Source organism: Paroedura picta, chromosome 10 (genome assembly GCF_049243985.1).
Source record: "Paroedura picta isolate Pp20150507F chromosome 10, Ppicta_v3.0, whole genome shotgun sequence".
Lineage (NCBI taxonomy): Eukaryota > Metazoa > Chordata > Lepidosauria > Squamata > Gekkonidae > Paroedura > Paroedura picta.
The window spans coordinates 26,474,697-26,491,207 of NC_135378.1; the positions used below are offsets into that span (position 1 = coordinate 26,474,697).

The 16,511-nt window shown below is 45.5% G+C and overlaps 1 protein-coding gene across 7 annotated transcripts in view; it reads right to left on the reverse strand.

Moving 5' to 3' along the window:
• Window positions 1–7,921: 7,921 nt before the first annotated feature.
• RBM47 (RNA binding motif protein 47) overlaps window positions 7,922–16,511 on the reverse strand; it is an 88,490-nt gene continuing 79,900 nt past the window's right edge. For all 7 annotated transcript variants that reach the window (XM_077301754.1, XM_077301749.1, XM_077301748.1 and 4 more), the window contains 2 exons: window positions 15,375–15,571; window positions 7,922–13,720 (listed from right to left, as the gene is read on the reverse strand). In XM_077301754.1, coding sequence (XP_077157869.1) covers window positions 13,466–13,720; window positions 15,375–15,571 — 452 coding nt within the window. In that variant the 3' untranslated portion in view covers window positions 7,922–13,465. The remainder of the gene's footprint in view (window positions 13,721–15,374; window positions 15,572–16,511) is intronic.

Sequence of the window (16,511 nt, forward strand, 5' to 3'; positions counted from 1 at the left end):
CTCACGAGGAACCCTGGAGGCGAGAGACAAGTTGATTTCTGTTCCTTTGCTCCCTGCCAGAAAGAACAACGTTCATCCCCTGAGGTTTCTTTTGCTGGTTCTCCTCAGACTGGCATTCCACTGGTGCAGTTCTTGATTCCTCTATCTCCTAATTCTCAGAGAAAAAGGCACCTGGTTGATCCGACTGCCCACTCCAGCAATCTCAGTATGAGCGGCTGCAAATAAATCTGTCAGGCTGCCAACCTCCAGGTAGGACCTGGAGAGGGGATCTGATAATCATCTTCAAGTATTTAAAAGGCTGCCATGTAGAAGATGGAGCAGAGTTGTTCTCTCTTGCCCCGGAGGGACGGACCAGAACCCATGGGATGAAATTAATCCAAAAGAAATTCCGTCTCAACATCCGGAAGAAGTTCCTGACAGAGCAGTTTCTCAGTGGAACTGGCTTCCTCGGGAGGTGGTGGGTTCTCCATCTTTGGAAATTTTAAAACAGAGGCTGGATAGCCATCTGACGGAGAGGCTGATTCTGTGAAGGCTCAAGGAGGTGGCAGGTTACAATGGATGAGCAATATGAGTGTCCTACATAGTGAAGGGGGTTGGACTAGATGACCCATGAGGTCCCTCCCAACTCTATGATTCTATTATTCTATATTTGGGAAATAAGATGCTCTCCAGATACAGAGAACTTGGAGAAAATGGATGTCTTGGAAGATTTACTGTATGGCATTATATGCTGCTAAACACCTTCCTCTCCCCAAACCTTGCCCTTCCCAGGCTCCCCTGTGCCATAAAAAGCTTCAGTGGCCCATTTCTACATGTGAAGTCTCCATTAAAGGAACAGGCCATTTTTCTCCATGACTGTTGGCAATCCTAGCCAGGATCCAAAAGACCTTTGTCCACTAAGGCAGTGGTCCCCAACCTTTTTTGGGAGGGGGGAGAGGGGGACGTGACGCAAATGCGTCCCAAACGCGGCTGAGCACTGTGCCATGGGGGGGGGAGGCGTGCTTGCTGGTGCTCCGGTGCCCACACCTCCCCCCCCCCACGGCCCAGTACCAGTCCGCAGCCCGGGGGTTGGAGAACACTGCCATAAGGGGGGCAATGCATGTTCTTGAGCTTGTATTGGGCAAGATGCAGGGGAATGCGTGGGAGGGGTTGCATGGTCCAAAGCAATTGGCCATTGGAAACCGTATTGAGGATGACTCTTTTTTTACAACCTCTTCTGCAGAGGACCCAGATTTCCGCCATAGAAGAAATGCTGAGGCCCAGCTGGTCCCTTTTGCTTTGTGAAGATTTGAACTGGGAAAATGGAAAGTTATTCCTGGAAATTCTCTTCTGGAATTAAGGGGAAAGGAGGAGGATATCAAGATGAAATTTCAAGATGGAACCTCTGTTCACGTTGCTTTGTTACGGGGCAGAGATGCGGTAAATCCTTGCAGAGAGTTCACCAGCCACGGGGTTTTTGATTAGTAAAAGAAGCCATTTTCGGTTCATCATCTCCACTGCTGTGGGATGGCTGTCCTAGACCTTAGTTGATTCCCTTCCCTGGAGAAGGTTGTTAGAAGAGCCCAACACTCTTGCAAACTCCCCTTGTCCGGATCACACCTCTCACATGCACAATGAGAACAATGGGGCTGAGAATGACAACGGTTTTGTTTGGTAACAAGAACAAGAAACAGCCACCCGCATCAGAACACAGGCTCAGTTCGGCTGCCGGGATTTGTACAATTTGAATCAAAAAGGACATGGAACAACCAAAGCGCTCTCAAGACTTATTGTGCACATACACTCTTAAACCTGGCTCACAATGACCCCACAATTACATGAACATTTTGTACAGCGTGCTAAAGGAACACAACTAGAACGAGGGATGTTGCTTATGAGGACTCACAAGAGGGACTAACTTTGTAGGAAGTCAAAGGAGCTGGGGAGGTTTCTCCCAACACCCGCCCCTTCGGTTGAACGCTGGTATGGGCTTAATTTTGTTGTGTCAATAAATAGTTATGGAAACGTAAGAGTAGAACTATCCATGCGGGGGACAGATCCACAGGAGATACCCACAACATTTTGTGACACTTTGAGATACCCACAACATTTTGTGACATTTTGAGATACCCACAACATTTTGTGACCGCTTGCCAAGAATTATTTGTGCTAGGCTCAGTTGTTCAGTACTGTGCGATCCTTCTGGCTAGTTCCAAATATTTTGCTGAGATTTTTAATCTCCGAGAACATCTTTCCACATCAAACTGCTATGTCACCTATTTGCCCTAAATCATACTTTTGTACCTTCCTTCTTTCTCCATTAATCTGCAGTAAAACAGCTGAAAACACTTGGTGTACTGTGGACGAAAGGAAATATAGAAAAGGTTTCTTATAGCTTTGCATCTTTAGGTTGTGCTTCTAGTTTCTGTAAAACCCTGATGTCAACCTCTTGCTTACATTTCTGCCATATGAACAAGAAGAAGGTTATTCTTTTATACCAAATGTTTTTTTCTCTCAAGAATAGTTTGGATCTCTTCTGAATATTGCCAACATGCAGGGCTAATTTATCCATATATCACATGGAGCACCTGCTACGGACCCCGCTCTTCCAGGGACCCCATGTGGTGCCTCCCCCCCCCCCCGATCAGTGTTGTAGCCTCTCTCCTCCCCCCCTTTAAGGACACTCAGGGTGACACCCCTTTCCAATGTGGGAGGCCTTTCCACCTCTAGTCTGTCTGTTCCCACTGCTAGGGCCCCATACATTCTTAAACTAGCTCGGGTGCTATGGGCCTTAAGCCTCTCCTGCCAGCATGGGAGTGGTATATTTGATAGGCTGCTTTTCAGTGATTTGTCCTATGCTGAAATAGGGTTGCCGCCAGCTCTAGGCTGGGAAGTGCCAGAGGATTTTGGAGGTGGAGCTTGGGGAGAGACCTCAGCAGGGTAGAACGGCATAGGGTCCACCCTCCAATCAAATTGTGTTTATAGACCAAAGATAAAGTATTATAACAAGGTCAGTCTACAGAAAGATGACATCGAGATTTATAGATAAAATATCAAAATCAAAATAAAAGTAATGAAATATAGAAATAGAACCAAAAGCAGTAATTTAATTTAGAAGACCACAGATCCTTAGATTGTGATACTTTGGCCCTTACAAGCTGTATATACTGACCAGGGAACAAAACTATACAACCTGTCTCAAAATTGAAAAGTTTTCATCTACCAAGAATTTTCCAAGCCATAATATTTCTGGTAAGGCCTTAGAGGAGGTGCGTGTCTCATGGCTTAAGTGCCACTCAGCACTTAACACCCACTCAGGGCAGCTGTCCCGCCCCTGAGTGCCTCTTCCTCCAACCAGCTTGCCTGTCTGTCCAGTGGCCAGCCAAGTGCCTTCCGTCCCCCACCCGAGACCACCCCCTCCTCCTTCCACCACCCTCTGAGGCTTGGAGGCTGCAGATCCCTGCCGAGTGAGAGCTGCCCCTGCTGGTGAGTTCCCTAACAGCTGCCTGCAGCTTTTCCAGGTCCTGGGGGGAGTGGGAGGCCGTCTGCAGAGTTCTTCCACCCACCCACTCCCAATCTAGTGCCTGTTGTATTCCTAGTTCTATCAGAAAGTCTTGAAAGCTTGTTTAACAATAACCAAATAGTCCTGTACCACAACTTGCTGTGGAGCGGGCAAATTAAAAAAAAAAAAAAAACAAGCTCCCAGATTTCTCCAAGGGGACATGGGCAAATTCTTTCAGACTGTGGAATCCTCTTTTATTTGGCACCCATGTCAACCAAAGGCAAGGCTGCAAGTCTAGACAGAGTCAAGGCACTTCTGAATTTGTTTACTTCTAGAAAAGCGAGGTAGGAGGCTGGAAGCAGTGCTTGGGTGGTTTGAAACCCAAACACTGACCCTACTGACCCTACCAGCACATTTCTGACCTCAGTAGAGCTTCAAGGGTTACCAGTCCTATTGATTGACAGAGTTGGAGCCTCATTATGTAACACCAAGGTGTGGCAGTTCAGAGGCAGCCCTGAGCCTAGCAGGTGGTTTGTGTTAGCTGCCGTGTTTCTTTCATCAACACCCAAAGGCGTCAGTAGAGGGATAGGGAAGCCAATGTCTTGGGGGAAACAAAAAGCTCTGCAGCGTTTTCCCCTGAGGGAAGGAAAGCCAACAATGCCCCTGTGTTTAAGTTCTTGTAATTTTGACTTGAGGCTTCTCAGGCAACACTGTGGCAGTCCTGAAGCCTTTCCACTCTGCCGTGCAATTATGCAAACAAGGGAAGGACTTGAAGGAGGAAGTGGATTAAGGGTAACCAAGGCTCTGAACGCACATGTCAGGCTCTGGCACCCTACAGGAGTCCTTCTTTTGACCTTGCCCATTGAAAAAGGGCTGCCAGGAGGAAGACAGGATGAAAAGGCAGGCGGGGGGGGGGGCAGAAGAAAAAGAGTTGGGTTTTATCCTCTGCTTTTCTCAATCTTTTAAAGTCTCAAAGCTGCTTCCTCTTCCTGTAACAGGCACCTGTGAGGTAGGAGGGGCTGAGAGAATTCGGAGAGAACTATGACTGGCCCGAGGTCACCCAGCACCTTCATGTGGAGGAGGAATGGGGAATCAAACCTGGTTCTCCAGATTAGGGTCCACCGCTCTTAGCCATCTGTGATAAGGTAATGGACCCCCATTTAGAAGAAGAGTTAGTTTTTCTGCCTCGCTTTTCACTGCCTGAGGGAATCTCAAAGCAGCTTACAATCGTCTTCCCTTCCTCTCCCCACAACAGACACCCTGTGAAGCAGGTGGGGCTGAGAGAACTCTGATGGGACTGCTCTGTGAGAACAGCTCTAACAAGACTGTGACTAGAGTCAGTGTAAATCTGAAAGGCTCCTCCTCACAAGAATAAACAGTTGGCTTACACCATATGCCGGAGCTTAGCGTGCATTGTATTTATTAAAATGCATAGACTATATGTGAAAATGATTAGTAGTTCACAATAACTTTCATAAAATAAAAGCCAAAACTGTAATACTGTCCCAGGTAAAGCAATTCACACTGCATAAACAGGGGTGCCAGGCCCATTCACGCTGCCAGCAGGGGATAGGGGGTGCTTACCGGGAGCTCCCCGATGTGCTGACATCACACAGAAGTGAGATGTAAGGGGACGTCACTCTGGCTTTTGGGCAAAATTCTATGGTAAAATTTGCTTCAAATCATAGAGTTTTGCTCCAAGACCAGAAGAATCCCCATGACCCTGGCATGCTGATATCACTTTCTGGCATACTGACATCACAATGTTCTTCAGTGTTTCAGAGAGTTGGGGAGGGCAAGATCTGCCCCAAAAGAGGGACATCACCACTGGGATCACTAAACCTAGCAGCCCTATATATGAATTTGACCAAACCTTGGAAACCACTATTGCAAGGAACCATTGTTGCTGTAGTCAAAATTCTTATACCTTCCTGGAGTTCCTATGGGCAAGTACATAAAAAAAAAACACATGAAAAATAGCCCAATATTTCTTTAAAGATCAATTTTTGCTACCAATACTATTGATCTCTTTAGTTTTTATTTTTGAAGAGGCCTGGTTATCTGTTGGCGCAGCCTAGTTCTTTGGGCAAGGATAGCCTTCTCTCCTTGCCACAAAAGATTTAACCTAGATTTAACCTGTAGGGTAGTCATACAGTAGAGCAGGTATTAACACGTGTGCCACGGTTGGGAAGGGTCTGTAGACTGGGTTGGATCTAGACATTTCTGCGGGTTCAAGGATTTCTGCTCATTGGCTCAACTGCCCTTTAAGTGGCTACTTGTCTCTCTGTCCCCATTCCATGCTCTAGCTTGGCATCCTCTCCAGAAGGGGTGGCCAAACTGTGGCTCTCCAGATGTCCATTGTCTACAATGACCATGAGCTGAGTACTGGCAGGGGCTCTGGTAATTGTAGTCCATAGATATCTGGAGAATCCCAGTTTGGCTACCCCTGCTCTACAATTGGAGAGTACATTTTGCCAAATGTTTCATAGGAATTGTAACTACACTTGTTGGCAACAGAGAATCTCAGAGCACAATTCGCAAAACAATATAATCAAGTTAACTTTTTATCATCGGTAGTGCTCAAAATTTGAATGTCAGGGCAGAATTAAAATAACCCTCCTATTAAATGGATTTTCAAAGCATATTACAAAGAAGCCTTTTGGGAGGGGAGGGGAGGGGCGGAGGGAGCAAGCCACTAAATAGCCACGACTATATTGAAAACACACCTTCCTTTGTGGAAGGAAAAAAGATTATAATTCTTGGCTTTCCCCCTCACATATCACATGACCAGAGTGACCGTAAAAAGTTGAAAAACGAGTTTCAGGTTGGACTAAATGCCAGCTACGGGACGTTTCCTTATTCTCTGTGGCCTGTGTACTGGCAATAAGGACACGACAGAGTAACAAGGAAGTTTGCTTTCCTTGGGAGGTGGATTTAATTGACTAGCAAAGTTTAAAGCAGTGGTGATTACTGTTCAACAGAATCCTATTTGCAAAGTTTCCAGTTTCTTCTCTAAATCCCAATCACAAAAAGAACAGCAAGGAAACAAAAGGGACCAAGATGAAAAGGGAGAATCCGCATAAAGATGCCACTTTCAAACAGCCGTCTTATGTTGTGGTCTTTCTTAGTTAGAAGATCTACCTTGCAAGACAGAATGGATTCCTGTCACTTATATATAGGGTTGCCAGCTCTGGTTTGGGGAATGCCTGGAGATTTTGGGAGTGGAGCCTGGGAAGGGCTGGGTTTGGGGAGAGGTTTAGGCAAAATGCCATAAGAGGCTGCCTTCCAAAGTGGCCATTCTGTCCAGGTGAACTGATCTATATTACCGGATGATCTGTTGTAACAGTCTAAATTATGTATTGTCAGAGGCTACCACGCTCAGTTTTTGCCCAACTCTACATCAAGAGTACATTTCCCTTTAGAAGAAGAAGAAGAGTTGGTTCTTATATGCCGCTTTTCTCTACCCGGAGTCTCAGACCGGCTCACAATCGCCTTTCCTTTCTTTTCTCCACAACAGACACCCTGTGAGGGAGATGAGGCTGAGAGAGCCCTGATATCACTGCTCGGTCAGAAAAGTTTTATCAGTGCTGTGGCAAGCCCAAGGTCACCCAGCTGGCTGCATGTGGGGGAGCGTGGAATCAAACCTGGCTCACCAGATTAGAAGTCCGCACTCCTAACCAGTACACCAAGCTATAGATTAATTATATTTGTTTCCCGTCACTCCCAGGCTGGCTGGCTTGTGGCAGGTTACAGAATAAAACCCATTTAAAACTTACCTTTACAATCCCCAGCAGGGAAATAACTAAAACTCTAAGCCTTTCGAATCAGCTCAACAAGACCGCCCAACTACATGTGTGTGTGTTAATAGCATGATGGCTATGCTAAGGAGGGGGCTGCAGATCTTTGCTCTGGCCTCAACCGAATGCCTGGTGGAAGAGCTCCATCTTGCAAGCCCTTTCAGCTACAGAATGAAGCATAAAAATATTGCCTGGAGCAGGTGAGGAGGAAGAACAAGAGTCTGGTCTGGCTACCCTCTCCCTCTCCCTTCTCCCTGTACTGCAGGGATGGCCAAACTGTGGCTCTCAGGATGTGCATGGACTACAATTCCCATAAGCATGTGTTGGCAAGGGTTCATGGGAATAGTAGTCCATGAACATCTCGGGAGCCACAGTTTGGCCACCCCTGCTCTACTGCATGTAGGAAGAGGTGAGTTGGTGGGCAGGCACTAGGGAAGTCAAAACAGGTGAATCCAGAGGTAGCAAAGGGGAGGAGCCATTGGGATTTCTTTCCCCCTACTCAATCCTTGTTTGCCTAGTTTTGGCCTGAAAGATCACGTGATGTTTCCGCCAGTAATTGAAAGATCCATTCTGTAAGCCCAGGAAAAGACATTCAGAAAAGTGAGGACAAGTTCATTTAGACATTTAGAAAAGTGAGGACAAGTTCAGTCTAAGGCATGTTTTATTTACTATTTCCTAGGGAAGTACTTTTAAATGGAACAGCAACAATAAATGAAAACACAAAGAACAAAATACAGCAAAAAACACCTAAAAACAATAGCACATATCTCAACACAAGGCAAACATACGCATATCTTTTTATAGTTTGTTCTTAACCTACAAAAAAAAAAACAGAAGAAGAAGTGTTCACATTTCAAGTCATAAACTTGCCTCAGTAGTGTATAAATGAAATGGTTTTGAAACTGTCATGAAGCCAGGCCACAAATTAGGCACTTTTACTGGTACCTTGACAACTTTGATGAACCAGTTGCCAGTTGCTGTAGTCAAAATTCTTATACCTTCCTGGAGTTCCTATGGGCAAGTACATTAAAAAAACAAAACACGAAAAATAGCCCAATATTTCTTTAAAGATTAATTTTTGCTGCCAATACTATTGATCTTTTAAGATCAATTATTGTTGCAGATACTACAAATGGATGTGTAAAATACAGCAAACGCTTTAGTTTTTATTTTTGAAGAGGCCTGGTTATCTCTTGGAACAGCCTAGTTCTTTGGGCAAGATTTGGAACTAGAATTCTGCCCAGCTGAGATTTTTAAAAAGCCGTTGTAGAAAGAAGTTAGCAGCAGTGCTCTGTGCTCTGCTGTCTGCCACTGACCTCTGTTTGGCTGCATGGGCTAGACCAGTGGTTCTCAACCTTGGGGTCGCGACCCCATTTGGGATTGCTTGGCCCCTTCCCTGGGGTTGCCAGGTTGCCTGCGACTGCAGCTTCAGCAGAGGCGGGCAGCAGTGGCAGGTGGTGGCCAGTAGCTGGCGGCGTGGCGTGAGGGGGTGGGTGGTGGTGGCAGTGGCTGGTGGGCGACAGCAGCGGAGCCATGGCAATGGCCGCCTCAGTTGTGGTGCGCATGTGCGCACATGCACACACACCTGTGCCACCTGTGCACACTGCGCACATGCATGCTGCCGCCACCGCACCAGCTGCCGCTGAGTTGGGGTCATGGAGGAGGTAAGGTTGAGAACCGTTGGGCTAGACAAGAAATGTTTCAAGAGGTGGCAAGCCAAAGACAGACATCGCTTGATTCTTTTCCCCTTGTTGCTTTTCCAGAGAGGGAAGACGGTCTTCTAAGCCAGTGGCTGTTTCAAGTTGGGAACCTCTTGCCCCTCAGACAAGGGTATTGCACCCTACACTGAAACATGGGTCAGATGCCACTTTGAGGAACAGTGTGCAGAAGAGCCACAAGGGGCACGAAGAAGAGCTACACGTGGTTCTCAAGCCACAGAGTGATTTATCATTGTTGCCGATCAAGATGGGTAAGCATGTTAGTCTGTAGCAGTAGAAAAGAGCAAGAGTTCCAGAAGTACCTTAAAGACTCACAGAATGTATCATTGCCCAGTTCTTCAGTTCTTCAGTCAATGCTTACTTCTTCAGTTCTGGGGTAGATTAGTTCTGAAGAAGTAAGCAGTGACTCACAAAAACTCAGAACTGAAGAAGTGACTCATGAGTCAGGAACGCTCATTCCCTGCCACAATTTTTGTCAGCCTTTAAGTTGCTACTGAACTCTTTGACCTTTTCTGCACAAGGAATTTGGCCCGGTCCAGTACTCGTCTAGTCGTGGGGCCAATTTCCACTTCTGGATGATGTCGGGGCCAGTCCGGAACGGTACAAGGCCTGGTGCGACACAAGACATCAGTTGACCGGATGAGCACTGGGCCATGTCTAATTCCATGTGCAGAAAGGGTCTCTGTCTCTCTCTGTCTCTCTGTCTCTCTGTCTCTCTCTCATTGTTGTAACCCCTGCACCAGGGGTGGGCAAACTGTGGCGCTCCAGATGTCCATGGACTACCCATCCCTGCCCTACATCATACAAGCTGGGAACTGGTTCAGATGGAGAACGCATTCAGTCAAGTGTGTCCGATGACACAGCCCAGCTCTGGACTGATGTTTTCCACTCTACTGAGAAACAAGCCATGGCTATATTTGATAGAAATATATCCTCTCTCGTTATAACTTTATTTTTAAGGCCTTTTGGCTTGTCAGCTTCAAGCAATCTAGTTCCAGACAAATATTGCAGTAGGAACGGTGGCCCTTTGAGGTAAGGTACAGCAACAATTCCTGTATTATAGAGAGATGCCAACTCCAGGTTAGGCAATTCCTGGAGCTTCAGGATGGATGGGGAATCATGCCTAGAGCTCTCACTCCAAAGCAGCCATTTCCCCCCCCCCAGGAGAACAGCTCTGTGGAATCTGGAAATCAGTGGTCATTCGGGAAGGCCCACCTTGTGCTAGAGCATTTCAGTGTACAAAACACAGTTACCTCATTTATCATGTAAAATATACTCTCAAAAAATATTAGTCATCAGACATTCGCATTGCAGAAGGACTGCCCAATTTCTAAAATCTGAGAAACTGCATATAAACACAGCGTATGTATTTAAACATAAACTGAGTTGCCAGGCCTGGCCATTGGCGGGGGGTGAGGTGGGGATCAGGTGGCCAGATCCAGGTTGGGAAACTCCTCGGAATTTGGGGATGGAGCCTGGGGAGGACAGGACCTCAGTGGGGTACAATGCCGTGCGGTCCACCCTCCAAGGCATCCAGAGGAACTGAGGTCTGTCCTGGAGATGATCTATAATTTTGGGGGATCCCCAGGTCCCGCCAGGAGACTGGCACCCCTACTCCTGGTGCATGTCATAAAACATATGAACCACACACAATGCAAAGTTTACTGTATTTTCCGTTCACTTCACTACTAAATAAAGCCTTTAAACAGGCCACGAAACACTGCAAAAATTACTTAACATGACCAACGTTTTAAAAGAGAAGCTAGATAACAACATTGAAATAAAATGCCGGCGTTTGTGGCAAGCCACACAACCACGTACAGTAGCAGAACAGAATGACTTTAAAAATGTTTATGTGAAGCTATTTACAAGCAGTTTCTTCAAAACTCAGTGGTCTGATTTCTTCCTTTCCTGATGTGCATGCGTTACCTCCTCCTCACAGGAGGTGAGTTTGGAAAGAAAAATAAGGCAAGAGAAGAAAACCCTCAGAACTGTATTTGCTTAACCCCCTCGCCACAGTAGTTTTTTGCTTTAAATCTAACGCGACTTAAAAAAAAAAAGAAAAAAGAATAATTCTGCCACCCACAGCATATTTGGTCCTGGACTATATTAGCATACATTCATTTTAAAAAGAATAAAATAACTAGCATTTGAAACTCATTTTTATACTGGAACATGAAGCTTGTTCACATCATTAATATTCACATCTAAGTTGTGAGGCAAAGGGCGAGAGAATTCATAGGTCAAAAAGGGTCTATAAGAAACAAACAGCTTATTTCCCCCCCCCCCTTTTGCATCTTTGCACGAGTAAGTGCTTGGAGCAGGTTGCTAGCTCCTATTTCTGTCTCCCCATCTGCAGAATTACCTACTGAAAGCCACTTCCAGTTGGTCCCCTCTTAAACCAGGGCTGTGTCTATAGGCCACAATTATGCACACATGCAGAAAAAAGCCTCATGCTTGGGAAAACGGATTATTTCTTTCTTTTTAAAATTTATCATTAGGATTATATCCCTCCGCTTTTTGAAGACTATGCAGCTCTCCTTTAAAAACCAAGACCCTTAGTATTGGAAAAAACACATTTGAAAGGGGTATGCATGCCATGGTCTGAGGAAATTTCAAAAAGTCAGTGGGATTGCAGAATAAGGTTCAAGGTTCCAAGGGCCATCTATTTCTTCGTCTCTCTGGAGGATGATACACAGTCCAGAACACAAATGGAAAATGCATCTAGCTATCTGGCCTGGCCAATGTTTGCCTACCCTGCCAATAATCTAGAGACGGTTTGCTTGATGGTTAGTATTTGAAGCAGAAAAATTTACAGCCATGTAAGTTCAGTACCTCATGTAAATACAGACTATTGTCACTTTTTGACAGCTCTTCGGAATGATAAAAGTTGTGCAGCAGGTAACTAAGACTGCTATGGTCATACTTTAAGGCTGTGTCACTCCTTTTCAGAACTGTAACCCACGCTGGGTCTGAGGAATGAGGTTCAGCTCTTGACAGAAAGTTTCTATAACCTCTACCTCAGTGGCAACATTGCCTATTAAAGGGTTTTAAGATATTTTAAGAGCTCCTGACAGACTACCTGCTTTAGAAGGAAACAGCCCTAACTCCTGCTTTTGTAGACAAGCACACACTGTTGTCGAATCTCAAGTAATCAACACAATGGATTTCATTACATACATACAGACAAGTTTCACTTTGACCGTTTACGCACGGGGAACTTCACTGCCCCAGCTCTCGTGCAGGAGCACAATCGGGGCTGGATGAGGTGCACCGGGCCAAATGCTCCCCCGTATGGGTGCAGGAATTAGTGGGGCAGCCTGCCACGACTAAAACTCCAGCCCGCAGCCTGGCATGAAACCTCCAGTGCAGAAACGCTCTAAGACTGTCATGAAAGAGTGTGGCTAAATACCTCACCATTCCCAACTTAGCAAGGCATCGTTGCTTCAGGTTAACAAACTTCTTTTTCAGCTGAAAATATTCTTTCTTCTACCAAAGGAAGAACACTAAAGCATACTTCTGCAGATAGGCTTTCTGAACATCTACATAATCATAAGTAGTCACTCGTGCAGAGCTTCTACAATCCTACACTTTTACCCCAGGGCAACTATTCCTGTAATAAAACAAAAATAATCTCTCCATGAAATATAAATGATATGTTTCTCTGTGTGTTCAGAGTCTGAGAAGCAAACAGGAAAATGGCCATATGGAAATAAGAAAACAAAAAATAAGAAAATAAGAAAAGCCTTCTCTTAACATCGAGCACAATTTAAAATGGGCTAATTTGCTGGAGCTTCTTTATTAACAAATGGTGTTTATTTGTGGCTCTAGCTAACAAAGAAACCATACAAATGCTAGGACATAATGCAGAGGTCTGTTGCTTCAAAATTGCACTTTCCAGTATTACTTTTAAATAAGACACACGTTTGTGTATTTATATATATATATATATATAAATTTTAAATCTATTGCATGTATTCTTTAAATATTGAATATATTCTTCAAAATATATTGTTTAAAAACTTTTCCCTAGCTGCTCAGGTGCACTTTTTAATATTTAGTTGATATATTATTAAAGGCACTACAAAATAGATATCTCTGGAGTGCAGAACTTACTAAAAATAACCTTCATACCACAAATATATTGAAAATAATTGCTAGAAAAACCCCCACTATTCTGTATAAACCTATATAGAGGGATGGGCAATGGAAACAAGCCCTTTTTAGAAATGTAGGAACACAGGCAATATTAAACCTCTTAAAAACAGCCTAAAAAGTTAGTAAAAACTTCATACGTATAAAAGATTTCAAACATGATGATATATATTTGATATAAACTTCTTTTCCAGGTTCTGTTGTCCGTCGACTGACATCCGACCGTACTCTTCCGCAGTAGGTTCTTTCTTCTTCATAAATAGTAAAACGTTCCTTCAGCGTGACCCCCGCCCACCCCACACTGGCCAGTGGTCTCAATAGGTTGGATAGACATCATGTATCGGAACCTGGATAGTCGCAGCTGGAAATGCTTGAGGGATATAGCCCGCGTATCCACCGTAGGCGGCAGCAGCCGCGGCGGCAGCGGCAGCATTCTTCTGTAGAGTGGCTATCGTCGCTGTCGTGGCAGCCGGAGCAGCAAACGGGACATAACTTGCACCATAAATCCCAGCAGCTGGAATTCTCTGCACATTTGGAGCCATGGTGTACACAGGAGTTATGGGGCGGCCCTGGAAACAAGAGTTTTGAAAAGTCAAAACCTAAGAGGAATTCTCACTGAATGTGCTACGAAAGAACCCACACAATATTGAGTAGGAATATATTGGTTAGGAACCACGCAGCCTTAAGCCACTGGCAAATTAAGGCTTTACAAACAAACAAGCCAGAGTTGAATATCTCCCTTCTCCAATCCCCCAGCTTCACAAAGCCATGCTGCCCTATGAATCTCAGCCCTGCCCCACCCCATTTCCTAGTGTGTATTTAGGTCAGGGGTATAATTTTTAATGTATTGAGGAATGTCCTGGCAAGTGAGCTGGTGGGTGTTGAGCTCCTCTGTTCAAAGATATCCCAGACATTTATCTGTTTTTCTAATGAATGAATTAATTACTGTTATGTTATGATTATTGTTATGGTTACAGTGTTACAATGTATACCCCTGTGTTTTATGTAAACCACCCTGAATCTTACGGGAGGGCGGTATAGAAATGTAATTAGGTTTTACTATAGCATATTTCTATACCGCCCTCCCGTAAGGCTCAACGTGCTTTACATAAAACACAGGGGTATACCTTGTAACCGTAACAATAATCATAACATAACAGTAACAATAACAGTAAGAACCAGTGTTGAACAATAATATGACAACTAACAACACAAGAGAACTTTTTAAACAGAGCCCGTAGGGCAGAGGTAGTCAACCTGTGGTCCTCCAGATGTCCATGGACTACAATTCCCATGAGCCCCTGCCAGCGTTTGCCGGCAGGGGCTCATGGGAATTGTAGTCCATGGACATCTAGAGGACCACAGGTTGACTACCCCTGCCGTAGGGGGTCAGTTGGGTTCAGGATGTGGAAGGATGCCTGTGATGTCTGGGGGGGCAGCTGAATGGTGTTAAGTCTGTCAGACTCAGCCGAACGCCGGGCAGAGGAGCTCCCTTTTACAGGCCCTGTGGAATTGCAGGCTACGGTTCTCAAAAGCCCTGCCTTGCAGGTTGGGGAGGGGGTTGAGCAATGGAGATCTAGCTTTGCCCCTCATAGACCGTTTATGCACTGGAGGTTTCATGCTGGGCTGCAGGCTGGAGTTTTAGTTATGGCAGGTTGGCCCACCTATTCCTGCACCCACACGGGGGTGCATTTGGCCTGGTGCACCTCATCCACCCCCGATTTGTGCTCCTGCACAGGATCTGAGGCAGTGAAGTTCCCCGTGCATAAATGGTCATAGTAGGGAACCTCTTCCTTTGTTGGAGAGGGGCTAGTTGGCTGGCCTGTAGGGAGGCCTGTTTGAATATGGTGAGCCATCAGATGACCTCTTCCTTTCAACATAGAGTAGAATGACCTATGTCTAGGAGCAGAAGGTAGAGAGGGGATTATCTCTAAGATTTTTACAGTAAACGTATCTTTCATCATTTTGTTGAGCACCTCATCAATGTTGGCACTGAAAAGATCAGTGCCAAGCTAGTTGCATGCTAAATAAACCACTCGACTTGTAGAGAAATAATTAGCATTGCTTTTCTTAACAAGGAATGTGTTTCTCTTAACAGCAGCCTGTCAATAAGAAGTAGTCAGGCTTTCTGTGTTAGAAGAGAGCAAGCTAAGCTGACCAAGCTCCGCCAACATCCTGAATGCCCGGAAAAGCAAAGCACCACCCACATGATAAATACGTTACCTGAAAAGGAGGAGGGGTCGAAACAGCAGGTATCACCGCGGCTGCTGCAGCGGCTGCGGCCGCACTAGCCGGGTCCTGTTGGACAGCAATGGGGCTGATGATGTGCTCCATGGCATGGATTTTCCCGTCTTCTAGCATCTTTGCCGTCGGAGCTGCTTGAAACATGGAATATTGGGTGCCAATAGCCGGAATTGCCACTAGAATAAACCGGACCAAGATATTGTCAGATGACAACTGAAAGGACCAAGATGCTCTCTCTAACAGCAGACTGCATTGTCCCTATGCAAGCAGAACAGCCTAATGGGACTAAGGATGCCAGCCTCCAGGTGGGGCTTGGGGATCCCCTAGAATTACAGATGGTCTACAATGTCAGGGGTAGTCAAACTGTGGCCCTCCAGATGTCCATGGACTACAATTCCCATGAGACCCTACCAGTGAACGCTGGCAGGGGGTCATGGGAATTGTAATCCATGGACATCTGGAGGGCCACAGTTTGACTACCCCTGGTCTAGATACTATGAAGATCAGTTCCATGGAGAACATGGATGGTGGACTTTGTGGCATTGTACCCCACTGAGGTCCCTATCTTCCCCAGGCTCCAACCCCAACTCTTAAGGAGTTTCCCAACCTGTATCTGGTAACCCTATCTCCCCATTCCCTGATGGTGGCTGGGGGACTTGGCAACCTTAGGGACCACTCACAGACAAAATAGAAATCTATACCACCTTGGGGACCCCCTAAGGAATGCAGGAAAATTATAACGTTGTAAATTGCTTAATAACCCTCAAAATGTAGACAGAAAAGGACTGAAAAGGAAAAAAAAAGGACTGACAAATAGGTTTCCACCCAAGAGGCCATGAAAGCATTTCCTCCTCTGTGTCACTGTCTTCAAGAATGATCAAGAACCAAAGAATGTCCACTATTGGCTTTAGCTATCATTTAGAAAAACACGAGGATGTCTAAAATCAACAGGAGGGAACACTTTCGTGGGTGACCACTTTGGAAGTGACCAGAGAAAGCAGATGTCAAATAACATCTTCTGACACAAGAAAGCTAGAGGCTATGCTCTGAATGGGGCCCAGTAAGGTCATGCCTCAGTGCTTCAGGGGAAATTCTGATGTGGGATGCTGGGAGATC